We start from the raw sequence: 16602 nt of genomic DNA on the forward strand, positions 1-16602 counted from the left end.
AGAGGAGAAAGGAGTGTGGAGACACTTTCTCATGTCTCCAGGGGTTTGGGCTGTGCTCACTCTGTACATGCACACTTCCTCGTGCCAGAGGGACGTAAAACAAAGAGCTTGTCGTGCTGTGGAGCCTCGAGAATACCTGCTGGAAACCGAATGTCACCAGAGGTGGACAGAGCTCCAGAAAGATTGCTTGATACCACACCGTCAATTAGAGGCTTGAGTGAAGCACTCTCTGTTATTTAGTATTACAAATAGCTGCACTGAGAGGAGGTAGGAGGTACAAACACTTTCCACTCTTGGGGCTTGTTGCAGAGGCATGACAAGGCTGCAGAAAGGGACAGACCTCAGTGTCGTTCCCTCCTGTTACCCAGGGCTCAGACATCTCTCTTCATTGCTACTTTGGAGTCAGCGCTGAATAGTGTGAGCAAAGGAAGTGAAGTCTCTGGCAGATACAGGAGCCTTTTTAAGGCTTCACCTGGAGTCAGAAGAAACTGTTGAAGAAATTGAGTCTAGGGAAGCTGAATTTGGCCAACTTTCAGGGCGTTGTTCTGTGTTGCACAGGTAAATTATAGGGGTGTTATTGTCTGCTGAAATAATTTGTCTTAAATTTCTAAGTGAATTCTGTGTGTGTTCTATGAATGTTGAAAGGAAGTTGCCAGGTGGAAAAATGAATCGCCTTTCTCCTTGCATAGATTTCTCCCCTTTCTTCAAAAAATACATTCCTACAGGTTCACAAAGCCAGTCCTCCATTGTTAGTTTTATCATCTTTCAACCATATGGTATGTTTTCTTATATATGCCAAAGAAATGGTACCAAGCCCAGGTGTTGTTCAACATATCCTCTTGGCTGGCTCTCTCTAAGCCCAGTAGAGCACTTTTGAAAGTCAAATACTTCTCCTTCTGTCCATGTTTAACCGAGAGCTTTAATGAGGTCTTGCCAAAACCTTTAGAGCTGGGAACAATTTAAATTATAGTTGTATGGAACCTCTAAGCCAGGGAAGTGAATAATTGCTGGAGACTACTTCTGTGACATAGCTTGGTTGTTTTAGTTTAACAGAAGTATAATAGAAGCTTTGCATTAAGGAGCAAGTCTATACTTAGCTCATTGTAATGCTCTTAGCACGCTTAAATAAGACTGGTTTATTTTGGTGTCTAAAATCTTTGTTTAAAGTTTCTTCCAAAATCCACGTCTTGAGTATAAAGGTTTTTGTCACATTGAGTCATTTATATGACTGACAAATAAAATTCAGCATAGAATTGCAATCCCAGAGAAATGGTTTTAAAGCAAATAAATCTGAGCAGGAAGATTTAGTATAGGCATCATAATGCCTTTCCTGCAGTTGCTGGGAGCTGAGTTTTGACTACAGACTGCTAGAGTCCTGGTTTTGTGGCTGTAAACACTAATTAGTGAGATTGAGTTCTTTCCAGGTGTGGAAATTACATGCGCTATTCCAGCGTTAGGAGTTGTTCAAATCCATCATAAAAAGGGACTTTATAAATAGAAGCGTTTCAGAGAGGTTTGTGCAAATCATGTTCCTTTTAACTAACACAGTCTGGTGGTTGGATGGGCTTTGTTGAAAGTCGGCTTTCTTAAAAAAAAAAAAGGCATCTGAGCACTAGCCATAGGTACTTCAGTTTGAATACAATTTCCTGCAAGCATCAGCTCTTTGTTTTCTTTCTTTTAAACAGCCCTTAAGAAGTACCTTTTCAGAACTGACTGAGTGTGTTCTGAAGCTCCTTGACTCAATCAGTATATAAATGACTATTACACGTGTTTAATGTGTAGAAAAAAAAAACAACACTAAACCAACATTCTACCAATGCATACTTGAGGAACCTTTTGCATTGCTTGAACGGTTGCCGTTTTCAAAATAAAAATAGATGCAGCTTAATTTTGGCCCTGCAATTGGCTATTTACAGGTTTTTTTGCTATTACACTCTTTTCCCAAATAATATATATATGCAGTCTTCAGGTATATCAGTAGCTTAAAAAAATGCTTTGTTTTCTTCCAAAACTTTGGGAAAGTTACATTACTTTCTTCAGAATCTTTGACCTCAGAGCACCAGAACTGTAGAAGCTGTAGCAGTGAATTGGGCTTGTTGTTCATGGAGTAGGATGTAGCAGTTGGTGCATTGGCCTCAAACCCAGAGGGTGTGTGTAAGGGTAGCTTAGAAATATTGACTCGTGGGGCTGTACCAGGGCATGCTTAGAAGATCTGAAATACCTTTTTCCATTTCCTTTTATTTTCTTCAGATTTCTGGCAGTGAGAGACACCCCTAGCTGTCTACAGGCAATGTCTCGAAAGGCTGCGCGTTAGCCAGTGTGATTATAACTCTCTCAGGAGACGTGTCGTTGGTTCGGCTTTTCCTGAGCTGGGTCAGTGTTTGTGGATTCATGACAGTTCGTTAGGGGAAAAAAAATAATAAATTTATCTGTAATACCTGCTTGTTTTCAGATATCATAGCTAAGAAAGGAGGAGATTGCATTATTTTTTTTATTAGTGATCAAGGTGATGGAATTTAATTATAAAATCATAGACCAGACTGCTTACCCTGATAATTTAGTAGGTTAATGTAAATGATAACTTTTGACCTGGATTATTTGGGGGGGTGGTGTGTGTGTTTTTAATCTCTGGTTTTCACTTCTCATTTTCTAGAAGTATACACACTAGCTAACAACTCAGGTCATGTTTGAAATTTTGTGCTACTAGATATCCATGGTACAGCTCCATACAGGGGCAGGGACTCTGACTGGTGTCCTCCTCATTGGCCAGGGATGGGCTCTAAACACTATTAGAGAATATAGTTATATCATAGTTATTTCTCAGCTCTGCCTTTTACCTAATTACATACAAGTTTAAAACTATTATTTTGGGAACTTTGTATAAATATTGTCTTGCTCTTCACAGCTAGCGTGGATGTTTTTCACTTTGTTTTTTTTTGTGGTTTGTGTGCTGTTCTGGGAGTGCATATGCAGACCTGCTCAATGTATTTTCTACTATTAAAGGTAAAGGAACCCTGGTGATTTTTGTTGTTGTCTCTCTAATGAAGCATTAAGTCTGGGTGCCAACAACATAAATAAAGATTGCTGGCAGATAAGGAGTAAGTCTACAGTTTCTTTTCAGTCACCACTTACACTTCTTTCCATAGGCACTAACTTTTGATTGCTATTTGCTCCTTTTCTAGGCAAATCTTGCTCAGCTACTGAGTGAGGCTCAAGATCGAAATAAACATCTTGGAGAAGAGATTAGAGAGCTTCAGCAGAGACTGGGAGAAGTACAAGGGGACAATAAGGTATTACAAACTTGTGTTATCCATAAATGGCATGGAATGTGCAAACTGGGCGGGAGTTTTGCATTTATATCTTAGGAAAACAAATAAAACAATAGATTGCACAACTTCTAAAATACTTGGATTACAAAAAAATGCTTAAAATAGAAGAATGAAAGAAGCTTGTATAGGAAACCAGTAAGCGCAGCTAATAATATATTTTTTTAATACTGCCTTTTCTCTGTTGTCCTTAGCTATGTATTTTGCACCTAGTCTTGCTTTAATGATCTCAGCTTTTCTTCCTTCCATATATTTTATTAGCGGTATTTCGTCTTACAAATAAGTACAGATAAGCATTTCTTTTTCCTCATGGGATAATTTTCAAATTTTTTTGGCAATGCAAATGTAGAAATTTTAGTAGGTATTAAAACCAGGGGAGGCATAATTTTCCTTTCAAAAATATGGAGCAGGTAATCGCAAATATACATAGTGAGCTTTGTATCAGCTCTCATCCTATTACACTTACATAACCCCATTTATTTTATTGCTAAATTTAGCAAGTTATATGGAACATTGCTCAAAATCTGCCATTTGGTATTAATCAAACTCCTGTTGTCTCTGTTAATTGAAATATTTAAACTCAAGCCAAATGTGTGTAACATTCGCAGCTGGAGCTGTATGCAAAAGTACATTCAGAGATCAAACTAGTGCGAAGTTGAATTTAAGAGTCGAAGTGGTTAACGAAGTAAAAAATGAAACAAATAATGAATAAGAACTTACCTCCCTCAACTACAGTTTTGAAGTTATGGGATTTGAAAATGTGAATAAAAATTATGTGGCTTTTAATTATTCACATGGCTTTTTTCTTTCTATTTGTTTTATTTTAAACATAAGTATATTGTGATAATGCAGTTTGATTCATTGTTTATCACAAAGAATTTTCTCAAAGACATGCAGGGGGCTGGGAAAGGGTCAAGTGAGACCTGAATTTGTAGCATGCATAGCATTCAGTTTAACTTGCTCAAATCTTCAAAGACCAGCTTCTCCAGTATTTATTTTCATTTGCATATTATTGTTTGAGTTATATCACAGTGTGGAAAGCAGTACCTTGCAGTTCTCAAGTACCGATATTATGCCATACAGCCTTTTCCAAGCGAGTCCTGAAGAGATAATAAGGGTTTGTTAGTACAAACAACACAGAGGGTAGTACAACTACAGCGTATTTAAATATCAAGGTTATGTACCTCTTCTAATTCCTTATAGCAATATGATCGTGGTAACACAGAGCCGTGTATTTTGTGCTTGAACTGGCTTTGTTTAGATTTACCCTTGCGGATTAACTTGATATCAGCTGGTTGTCTTTGTGACATCTGTATTCTCGGCATGAATTTGAATACATGACTCTCATAAGGAATGGAAAAATCCAAAAATGGTTATTCGGTGCCCCTCTCCAAAAGGTGCAAAATAGTGCATCACTAAATAAAGAGGGGGAGGAAAGAACTGCATCAGACAGGGATTAATTTAGAGTAGGATTTTCATTTTTGGAACACATTCTTCACTTTCCTGGTAAATGAGAAATAGAGCTTATTTTAGAGTCAGGTTGCTGGTTTTTGAAGTGCCTAAAAAAGCATTTCCATCTCTCTGAGGGATTTAACGCTCTCCTCCTGTGTCAGATTTTGCTCCCTCCTAGCTTTGGTGATAAAATTCTAGGCTTGTTCCTGAAGCCGTTGTGTTGTGCTCATCAGTTCTGCTGTCCTGGCAGCTGGGTTACTTCAGGCACTGGAGTCCAAATAACGCATGGTATATACAAAACCAAAGAACTATAACAATTTGCTTGTTCTTACATTTTTCCTTTGCATTCTTCTCTCTGCTTTCTTCAAAACGAGGGAGGGCATCCTGCCCAGCTGGTCTACGTCAACCTTACTTCTGGCAAGAGATAAACAAACAGCTGCTTTTGCAGCAAGTGAAGCTGCTTATGGATGAACAATTCTGCCTGTGTCTGAGCAGGGGTGACTCATGCAGGCTTTGTCACTGAGTGGCAAGAGCTTTGTAGGATTGAAAAAGAAAAAAAAAGCTCTTTAAATATCACACATTAGCTCTATTGATAAAGAAATGTTTTGATAGCTTGACTTGTTTTTCACCACTTTAATGTGTGCTACTAGTAGGATAGAGTCACTTGGATTAGCAAGAAGACCTTAAACTGGTGACATTTTGCTTGTTGTTGAAATCGTGTTAAGTCCGTCATCAGTTAGGTAATAACAAATTACTTGCATTTGGTTTAACTCGACTATTTTTTTTCCTTTATTTTCAGCTAGAATTCTGTTGGCACAAAAAAATAAAACTTCTTCAGGCAGCCTCTGGAAGGATTTGTTGCTGCAGTTTGAGAAATACTGCAATAGACTGCAGCGCTCCAGCAACAGATATATATGACTATTTATTTTTATGATTGATCACAATCTCTTATCAGCTCTGACACATGAAAACTATTCTGTGTTTATGATAGTTATTTGTAAATCTTTTTCCTTCCTAACGTTCTGGCCGCAATGCTTGGAGAACAATTACTGAAACTTAGGAGAGGATAGTTAGGAGATCTAAAAGGGTGAAAATGGAGAACATAAGAGAGACTGGAGGCATCTGGAAGACTAGATGACTCAGTTGCCTCCACTTGAATTCCCACCCACACGAAGAAATGGTTTTGTAAGCTGTCGAGGGCAGCATTAAGCGAGAGGAAGATGCATGGAAAACAATGGCTGTGGTATTGCTGACAGTTCGTTATTGTAAAGCAGACAATCACTCATGCAGCAGCAGTGCAAAGTGTTAAATGTGGTGCATGTGTTTTGGCAGAACTGGGACTTAAGGCAGCAAATCCACATAGTTCTGGTCCACTTCTTAAGATTTTGCAGACAGCGTGGTAAAGACAATTGCTGTCAGTGGCCGTGGCTAAACATGATGGTGTCTGCCTTCCATGAACAGTTTACTGGTTGTGCCTGTGTCCCTTTTCCTTCTGCGTGTTTTATCAACAGGCAGGAACGCACAGCCTTGGTGCAGGCGTTGCCTGTGGACTCCCCGCCTGCACGGCAGTGATCACAGCCTGCGCAGCAGCTATCGCGGTGAAGCCTGTTTTGAGCATTGTGGGACTGTTCAGAGTTACTCCCTTATGAATAATTAGTTTAGCTAACACTGATGAAGAAAAAGCTGTGATATTAAAATAATAAAGACTAGTGGCTTGCACCACTGGATTGTTTTGGTTAACAATCTATGAATTTTTGACAAACGGGAGCTATCTCTGGTAAAGTGCCATTAATTTATAATAAATCCACTCTGCTGCGATTGCTGTTCACAGAATCCTGAGGAGTGGCGTTAACCTCTAGCTGCAAAATGAAGTTGAGCATTCCTTTCCTCAGGGATTTCTGAATGACAGAAATAAAAATACAGCAGCCAGAGGGCAGGTGTATAAAGTTTATAACAAAGCACTAATATATGAAATAAACCCTTAACCGTCTGGCATAACACTTAGTGTCTCTTTGGGTCACAGCATTTTCAGGGAAGAATTTTATAGCAGGTGGTGCTGCCTCATGAGACGTTGGCAATGCAGAATTAAAGGACTTGGCCTGTTCTGCCCTGTCAACTCTCAGATTGGCCAACTGTCTGGAAGAAGCATTCTGTTGTTTTATGGATTGGTGTTTTACTTTATTTTATGTATGTTTATAATGCTGCTTTTACTGGCTGAATCTGGATTTCAGAAGCATTCTTTTCATAAGACTTCATACATTTTTTTCCGCCTCAAAATTAGTAATAAATAAGGAGCTCTCCTTTTATTGCAAGACTGTTTGACCTTGCAAGTAATAATTACTTGCAGTTAGAATTGCATCGTATGCCTCCCCGCCTCCCGGGCTGGAGGAGAGTTGGTCGTAGTGTGTGAGTCACTGCTCTGGTCCAGTTCCCAGCCTGGTGCCCAGGGTTACGCACAAGTTTTGCTCTGCTGCAGGCGTTGGTGAAGTGACATTCTCCTTCCCATTTCCAGTTTTTCTGAACAAGATTGAGTCCTCAAAATGTAATTCCATTTGTTTGTTGCTGTCTTTCTCACTAGTGAGAGATTCTAGAAATTATGTTAATCTAATGGAATTCAATCATGTTACCATGCCTTTTGTTCATCAGCCTTTAAGCATTTAAAAAAACCCAGTCCTGTAGCTATGCAGCCATTCTGGGATTTGCTAGGTGCCATTTTGACTTATTTGTTTGGATAAATAAATTAGTAGGAATTATATCTCCTAGGATCTCTTCAGCCTGTGCAATGATTTGTACTTTCCCTGTGGGGATAGGGAAGTGTAGTTTGCCAAAACCAGTTACTTTTGGGGGCACAGCTTCCCCTGAACAAGTGAACTGCTTATCAGAACAGGTTGTACTGCCTTCGCTGACTTGCACTGAACTGGAGCTGAAATAAGTGGGCAGGATGATTTTGGTATTTGGTCTTGCATCAGCAGGATTTTAATTGGCACATTGCAGCTATGGTGACTGGCATCCCATAAATACCAAAGATAGATTTTAATGTACAATCTTCTACTTCAGAGGATTGATATTTTTTTTTTTTCTAGCTCTGCAATATAATGATGTACATTAATTCATTGGTGCAGTCAAAGATACAGGGAAAGTCAGGCTGGTTATTGTGCTGGGTTTCTCTAGTCTCTGTGGAGCTCCTACAAATGAGGCCATGTGGAGGCCACACTTTTGCCTAGTTGTACTCAGTATAAACCACTGTAAATGCTGAATGCCTTGTAGCCTATTATTGAGTGTTTTGGCCAAGTCTGTTTGTTGTTGGCCCATTGTTTTGTTTTTAACGTGAATTAAGCTTTGTAAATTGATGAAAAAAAATAAGGTACACGCAAATGTATTAGCAGCTTTTCATGCAAATTCTGCACTGATGTAGTACAGTGGGATTTTAAGTGGTATCACTAAAATGAAGCTGGGCAAGTCACTTCATGCCCTTTCATTCTTAATTTGGAAGAGTTCTCTGCTGCTGAGAATTTTAAGATTTACATATGAAAATGGCTTTCTGAGAATTCTCTAGTTTTAGTCTGTCTAGAATTAGTTCCTGTCACTCCCAAAAAACACAGACCGTGTGTCTGTGTTTGCTTGGTCTTTCATCATTTGTTATACTCTGGTGACTGTTGTTGCAACGTCTAATTCAGCTCCTGTTGATACTTTGAGTGTTAGACCAGAATTTTTCACTGAGAACAGGATTGAGCGCTCAGCTCAGAAAATTCCCTCTGGTTTAAATAATATCAGCTGTTTGACCTCCAAGAGATGAAATCTGTGACAGCTTTACTATTACTAATAGAGAGGTACTCTGATGCTACAGCCTGGCTTCTCTTGCTTACTGAATCTGTTTTTGTTATCACAGCTCCTTCGAATGACAATAGCGAAGCAAAGACTTGGAGATGATGAAGTTGGGGCTCGTCACTTTGCAGCACATGAGCGGGAGGACCTTGTTCAACAATTGGAGAAGGCTCGAGAACAAGTAATAGTTAAATGGGCATATACTGTCATGTTGTAGAGAGCTAGTGCAGCAGCAAGCAAATGACTGCTTCTGTTGTGTTTGGAGGGCTGGTACCTGATTAACATTGCAAATAGTGGTGAAGGTACTGGGATTTTTACTGAAACAGTTCTTATTGAGCACTCACTTAAACATGCACACCTGGTTAGAGTGAGTTTCCTAATCTCATTAATTCCTTCTCTAGATTATTGATTCTCCTCTTTTTGTAATGTGCAGCAACAACTTGTGACAGTTGAATATTTTCAATGAAAGAGACTTCTTAGCTACAAGCTGTTACAAGTATTCATCACAATATGTGGTGGCTGATGCATCTCCTAAAGATATTCTCAGAATGGATTTTTCTGTAGGAGTGTTGTTAGTCTCCTCTTCCTCCTGCCCCGTAGGTATTTCTTCCCCTTTTTTGAAAAAGTCTTGCATCAGACCTCTGTCCTCTACTTCAAGTCTGTATTAATACTGTGTACCACACAGCATCTAATTTATCAGACTCTTTCCCTAACACCGATACACAGCTTTCCGGACAATTTTGGGGGGTTGTGTTCTTAGTTGTTCCCACACTTATTCCTGCCAATGTCAGTTCCCCTGAATGAGCCATCCTGTCGTGCAGGAAGATGTGGGTATTTCTTTGTTTTCAGTCTTCACTCATGTGCAGCGCTGCTTTAGCTCACCAGAAGGACTGCTGACTGCACTTGGTCTTCTTCCAGTGTGATCCTCTTTGCTGTCTCTGTTCCCAAGCTCACACTATGTTCATCACCTGGCCTCTTTTCACATGGTCTTCTGTTGTCCATCCTGGCTTGTCAAGTGTTTTCTGAGGTGCCAGGGGAGACTTCTCCACTCATTGCACACTTTTCTCACACTCTCCATTTCCTCTCCTTGGAAGTTTGAAGCTGTTACTCCTTAAGTATCTTTTATACTGGACTCCTTCACCTTTTTCCTTAATAGCAAAGCTCACCCTGTCAACTGCTTTATGTTGTACTTTTCTCAGTTCTTCTTCCTATTCTGTGGAACTTCATTGCTGAAAGTCCCATGATTAGTATAATTTCTGCCTTACAGACTTTTTCTTTGTTCTCTGAATTTGCCAGATTCTTATTCAGTTGAGTTCATTTCTGGAGTCCTAGAAGTAATGTGCTAAAACCAGCCTAATACGTTTGTAACAAAATTATAGTATGGATTAAGGTTTATTTTGCTGTTACATTTTAGTTGTTTTCTAGAAGTTTTGTAAAACCAGTCTTACTTAACTTCACATTAATGAAATAATACCAAAATAGAGCAAAAGTACTGGGGGTTATTAGCTTTGGAAAGACTTTTGACTGTCCAAAATCAAGCCTTTTCAGTGCTTGTTGCTGTTTTCAGCTCTGTGACCTTTTGTTTAAACTTCAAAATATTCATACAGCTCTTCCTTCTTCCCAGATCGAGACTCTGAGACATGATCTTCAGGCTGCACTGGATGAGTTACAGGATGTGAAAGAGGAACGCTCTTTTTACCAAGATAAGTCTGACAGACTAAACCAAGAACTTAATCATGTCTTAGGAGGGCATGAGAACCGTATCATCGACGTAGATGCTCTGTGTATGGAGAACAGGTGAGCGCATTGCAAATTACTGTTTCCCTAGAACAAGCAGTGCATTGCTTTAACAGGAGTATCGGGAAGTCAGTCGCAACAAAACTTTAAAGAAAATATATCCAAGAATAAAAGTCAAGAGATGTTGGTAATTTGTTTTGTCTGTTTTGTTTGTGCTGTAGCTAACCATCAAATAGTATTGAGAAAGGCTGCAGGAAATTACCAGTGTTTTATTTGGCTACAGAGATGTCAGTGATACTCCCAAATAGAGCTAAACAAGGAAAAGGAAGAAAAGTGCAGACTTTTTTTATTCCCATCACTGCATGCCACCAAAAGCAAGACTATTAAAATTCGGTGTCTTCAGAAAATCAGTGAGTTGTAATGGGCTGATCTTGGATTGGAGACAGGGACTTTGAGTACCCTGAGCTAACAGTTTCAGACATAATTCTCACCACAGGGAGCGGTTGTCAACATGGAGTGATTTGCCAACAAAAGTTGCTGGTGAAATCACCCATATAGGTTTTCTTGCCACTTCCTTGGGAAAAGAATTTGCTTTATGGTTTCTGCTAAGGATGACAGAGGAGTCACTGCCAGAGACATCGCAGGTACTTCCCTTAATGTCAACAATTACCTTAAAGTGAAATAGATCTCTTAGACACTTTCCATTTACAGAGACTTATACTTCAGGTAGCAAAGTGTAATAGCAAAGGCATTACTTCCTCCCAGCAACTCCCATTTTTTTTCTGTTTTTTGTGGCCTATACAGTTCGGTATGAATTTAGGCCCCCTGCTCCCCTGAGAGTGATATGATTTTTTTTTTTCCTCTAAAATAGCTAAATTGTCACAAACTCTAATACATCTGCAGTTGCAATACCTGAAAGAGAATATTTTATAAAGCCTTTATGCCTGAAAAAGGTATTTTCCTATGTGGAAATAGCCATCTAATCCAAGTGCATAAGCTCTGTTAGGAAGAAATGTACTGTTTCAGTTAACTGTGTACCATTTTTCAACTATACTGTTAAATTTTCTACTTTGTGATTGCTAATGAGAAGTGCCATGTAAGTGATGGATATTGCAATCCGAAAGTTCTGCGTAGTTGAGTCTTGTGTTGACATATATACAAATCTTCATGCATCCATCTCACAGACCTTCAAGTACAGAGGGCATGAGTAAATGCTTCCTGTCCGTTTCCTCTAGACATAAATATATCCTTTTAGCTTCTCTCCCCCAAAACCTAAGGACCGATATAAAATGGTTGTGCAGCATGCTTGACAAATCTAACAGGAGAGCAGTCTCCTTCTCATGCAATTTGTTTCCCTACTCAAAGTTTTATGAGGTCAAGAGCAGTAAGATTTTGTTATTTTATCCCTTACAAAACTGCAGAGGGAAAAGAACTCTTAGTAGTTCAAAGAGAGGACATGCCAAATAGTAAAGAGGAGTGCTTGAGGCAGTACTTGAAGGTAACGTGAAGTAATTTCTTTTTCAGGTATCTTCAAGAGAGATTAAAACAACTTCAAGAGGAAGTCAACCTTCTTAAGTCTAATATTACTAAATATAAGGTAAGATCCTCTCAGTGTATTATCTAAACTGTGCTTCGTTGTTCATGAAGGTAATTGTTCATTCTCATGTTCAAGTGCATTCAAAGAGCAAAATTGTGTCTTCAAAGAAAAATCCACCCCTAACATACTGACAATACTAGCATGTATACATATTACATGCACAGTCTTCTTATAAGTTTCTTAGGTGATGTAGTACAAAGGGATACCCATTAAGAGTATTTTGAAAAATGAATTTGATACCTTTTTTAAGTTTTGTGGGAGAACTCTCCTCCTGCTGGGAGGTGCAAAGTAGCAGGGCAGGCACTGTGTGGTGAATGACTTCAGCTGTGTTGCTATCACAAGCAGGTCTTGTCTTCCTGTTCCTGAATAGCCACTGTTTCTTCACACGGCTTAGTGATTGCTAAGTCGTATTTGTTCTCCCTTTCCTGGGTTAAGATATATGCTGTTTTGCACTAAACCTTCAGGTCTGAATTCTGAGGGCAAAATATTCTTGCTCTTCCCTGAGGTCAAGCACTCTGGTTTCTTCTGCAAGTGATTTTGAGGTGTGGGAGGGGAGGGCTGCTTGTCAGGGCGTGAGAAGAGTTGTCCTAGGATTGCAAGTAGCACTTCTTAACCATTTAGGTCACCGTGAAGCAGCCACAGCACTAACTGCATTTTTGTGTGTGAGCAAAGCTCCTCAAAATACCAAGTTCATTTCAGTGTCTGTTCAGACTTATGACTTGGGAGCCTCAGAGTGCGAGTTAGTTTATCGGTGAGAACTGAGCATCATGGTGGTCTGGTGGGTTTCATTGAACTGTATTAGTTTTGGAAGAGCTGGACTTCTGTAGCAGGATCACTTTGCTGCTAATTCCTGAAAATCAGTATTTGCTACTAAAAGGGCTTCTAGAAACTCTGATAGAGGAGTTTGAGCTTTCCCTCTGAATGCTATCCAAAGAGATGCTGGGGAAAGTCTATTTTGTACCCAACCGGTATTCTCTATAGGGTACTGCAGTATCTTCATTGGCACTGAGCAGATTATTAAAAATTAGGTAAGTCTTAAAAATGCGTTGGGTCAAGTAGGTGGAAGAGACTACAATAAAGAGATTGCAATGAGACAGAATGAGCCTTTGTTACATTGCAAAGACTCTTTTGGCTGGAGAATAATTCCCCAGGAGAGTCATGTTCCCATGACTTGCTATGGGTGTAGGCTCCAGGCCCTGCAGAGTTGTTCTGAGACCAGAATCCAAAGTTCCAGATCATTTAATGAAAGGATTTGTTTGCTACTGTTTTTCTAAACAAGATACCTCTTGTTTCCTTAGAATGCACTAGAGAGACGAAAAAATTCAAAGACTCACAGTAGATCCAGTAGCAGTGCTCTGACTGGAGTCCTGTCTGCAAAGCAAGGTATTACAGAAATGCAGCATGATCTCATTGAATTCCTTCCGTCTTACCTCTTAATTTCAGTAACCTTTCCTCACTAACCAAACCAAAATCTTTCATCTCTTTCCCGTTTATTATCATGTACTAATTTTTGTTCTTTTCTCAGTCGACTTGACAATATAAAATTTGCCTCTTGAGTGCTGCTTCTCCCTTTGTTACTCTTGTGCCATTTATTCTCTCCCTTTGTTACTCTTGTGCCATTTATTCTCTCCCTCTCCAGTTTTATCAACCACTTTTTTTTTTAATCTCTAAACCCCTCTGCAACTTTGACCCTGACAAATCACTCCTTTATTCATCTCTTTGTTCTGCCTACAATGGCAACCACAAATCATATTCCAATGAAAAAGAGACTGGGTGGTGGAGGAAGGTCCCTAACTCAGGTTTTCTGCTCCTGTTCTTGGAAGCTTTTACACTCAGATGTTTTGCAAGAAATCCTTTTGTTCCCTGTTTCTTCGTGGGTAGTAAAATGGAGTTACATATATATATATATATATGTTTTTTAGTTTTTTCCCCTTCAAAGAAAATATCAAGATTAGGAAAGAAGGGAGAATGGAAAATTCTCTGTACCAAACAGTATACCTGGTACCCTACTGCTTAGGTGCTGGTGTACACACATGAGATCAGTAGTATTTGTCGTAGTAGGTTGAAATGCACTTTTCTGGTTTTGATTTATCTTTTGTCCTCTTCTCCATGTACTTGTATACATGTAAATATATACATACATAAAGAGGCAGAGCCAGATTCTTGTTACAAAAGTTAATGATACTTGTGAACTTCCTGATGTGGCTGGGAGGCGCAGGCTCTGAGCTGCAGAGAAAGAGCTCATGGGTGGCTGTGTTTTCACATTAATCTTAAAAAACCTGAAGATAAAATAATTCTAAAAAATAAAAGCTTCTTTGTAGGCTTATGTTTTAATATAAGTGGGAAAAAACAAATAATTTTTACCAATCCATAGGCCTGTAGAAGAATGAGGTTGCTTCCGTATGAACAAAAATGATTTTCCAAAAGCAGAATTAAGTTAATGTAAGATGTGTCTGTCTATACTTGTTCTGGCAAGTGCTGTGCAATGATGATCAGCGTAGAAAGCCACTGTCATTATGCCAGCTAGAGGTTATATTTCTGGTCTTTTGTCTTTGTTTGTTAATTCAAGGAAAAAAAAATATTCATTTAAGTAAGGAGAATAGTTCTTTAATGCTAAGTAAATGTTTATATCACATCTCTGTGCATGAGTAGCCAAAACTGATTTGTGTTTTTAACATTCTAGTCCAAGAGCTGTTGTCGGAGGATCACGGCTGCAGCCTGCCAGCCACACCACAGTCCATTTCAGACCTCAAATCACTGGCCACTGCATTGCTGGAAACTATCCATGAAAAAAACATGGTCCTACAACACCAAAGGCAAACTAACAAGTAGGTAGCATGACTTCTAAGTAAAATAGAACTTAACAAGCTATGGAAAAGTCATAGTTTTGGGGGAGTTTGGGAAATGGGAAGGAAGATCCATTTTCACAGAAAATGTATTGTCATTGTTAACTGCTGAGTTCTTTAGTTTTTAAGATCAGGTATGTATTTAGAAAAAAAATTACATTTTCAAAGTAAAGTCTGGGATTGAGAGAGACCTGTCTGCCTCTGCTAGGCAAGGATTGGTTTGCTGCTCAAGTTTAAGACAAACCATATTAACACAGGAGGCACTTGTAGGAGGTGGTCTGTAGGGAGGGCTGAAGAAAAACTGCTGGGAGGAAGGATAGGATGCCATTGAACTGGAGGAGAAGATATGTGGTAATTGGTTGTTATTGTAGGAATTTGCTAATGAATGCTGGTGAGAACAGTAAATATTGCACCTAGGAAAGGATCTGAAAAGATTTAATGTAACATTTGTCACAGGCTAGCAGCCTGTCATACAAATGATAGCTGTTGCTCCTGTAGTTACTTTGCCAAAAGTTGTAGGAGATAAACACATTTGGATTGCTACTATGTGATTTTTTTTTTTTTTTTTTTAAATCTGAACTGAACTTTCAAGGAGAATTTGTTTACTCTTAGCTGTTCTACTCATCAGTAGAATTCTTTGTCTCGCACAGGTTCTATCATGGCAGAATATAATAATTTTTGACACATTTTCTGACATTCTGATATTATTGTCCTTATATGGTGTATGAAAATCAGGGCTGGGAAGTGTTCCCTGATTCTCTGCTCAGTATTTTTTTCTTTTTTTTTTTTTTTAACACTGAGTCACTACTGGTAATCAGAGGTTATTCAGGCTTCTCAAAAGCACATCAGGACCAAATGCCAGAAACAGGCAGACATCTTTCATGAAAAGGAGGAGGAGTACTGAAGTGAACTGTATTGCACTAGAATAGATGATTCATTCTGAAAATTGATAACTCTGATACTAGGCAGACTCTGTTGCATAATTCTTAGTGATGTGGCAACAGAAATGGAGGAGCAGTTTATAGCGACTCTTAATATGCTTAAGAAAGCAAATGCCTCATCAGCTAAAGGGAGACTAAAGTGTTGAAAACGTAGCCCAGATCTAACTGGTGGCAGCTCAGTCAGTTTGTGCCTGTGTGTCAGGTAATGCAAGAGGAGTTCCTACACTGAGCAGTGCTAACAAAAGGCTAACGCCTGCTTACTCCCTCCTTATTGCTAACGTAACATCAGATGAACACATCCAGAGAATAACTTTTGTTATTCCATGTATAAGCAGTCTTTGCCTTTCACATCTTCATACTGTATCATTACCTGATGTTCTAGTTTGCGTACTCTTCCCTGTAACTATGGCAAAAGTCTTTCTTAATTTGTATCTCTCTCTGATCACATGCAGCCTCTTGCATCTCTCAAATGTCTCATTGTGATGATGGCTTTACTTTCTGATACTACTGTTTCTGCTTTTGACTACTGAGTATGGGTTTTCCTGCGATAAACCTTCTCAAGGAGACACAATTCTTTTATCTGCAGGCCAAACTGGTCATTTATAGCCAGGGCAGTAGAGGCTGGATGTGTGCACCAACTAAGATTCTGTGGCCAGTAGAAGATCAGTTCTTAGAGGGAGGTGACCGAGGTCAGGCGTGTGCTCAGAGCTGTAGTGTTGGCATTTATTTCAGCATGCTTAAGGGGGAAAAAAATAAAGACAAGTCCTGGGCAAGTTAAGTGAAGAGCCTCAGCAATGCTCCTGTGTGGTGTGCTCATTCTTTTTGTTATGTCTGGCTTTAGTTGGATTAAAGAAGCTTTTAAGCAGCTAGGAGGAATG

At 39.2% G+C, this 16602-nt stretch overlaps 1 protein-coding gene across 4 annotated transcripts in view; it reads left to right on the forward strand.

The window, feature by feature from the left end:
* CCDC149 (coiled-coil domain containing 149) overlaps positions 1–16602 on the forward strand; it is a 51512-nt gene that overhangs the window by 16906 nt on the left and 18004 nt on the right. For all 4 annotated transcript variants that reach the window (XR_014183918.1, XM_082051149.1, XM_082051150.1 and 1 more), the window contains exons 4-9: positions 3183–3290; positions 8668–8784; positions 10228–10400; positions 11865–11937; positions 13236–13320; positions 14621–14765. Coding sequence is in view for 3 of the 4 variants with exons in the window: in XM_082051149.1 (XP_081907275.1) it covers positions 3183–3290; positions 8668–8784; positions 10228–10400; positions 11865–11937; positions 13236–13320; positions 14621–14765 (701 nt within the window). In the remaining variant the exon portion in view is untranslated. The remainder of the gene's footprint in view (positions 1–3182; positions 3291–8667; positions 8785–10227; positions 10401–11864; positions 11938–13235; positions 13321–14620; positions 14766–16602) is intronic.

The sequence above is a fragment of the Streptopelia decaocto genome (genome assembly GCF_964273445.1).
Source record: "Streptopelia decaocto genome assembly, chromosome: 4".
Taxonomy (NCBI): Eukaryota; Metazoa; Chordata; class Aves; order Columbiformes; family Columbidae; genus Streptopelia; species Streptopelia decaocto.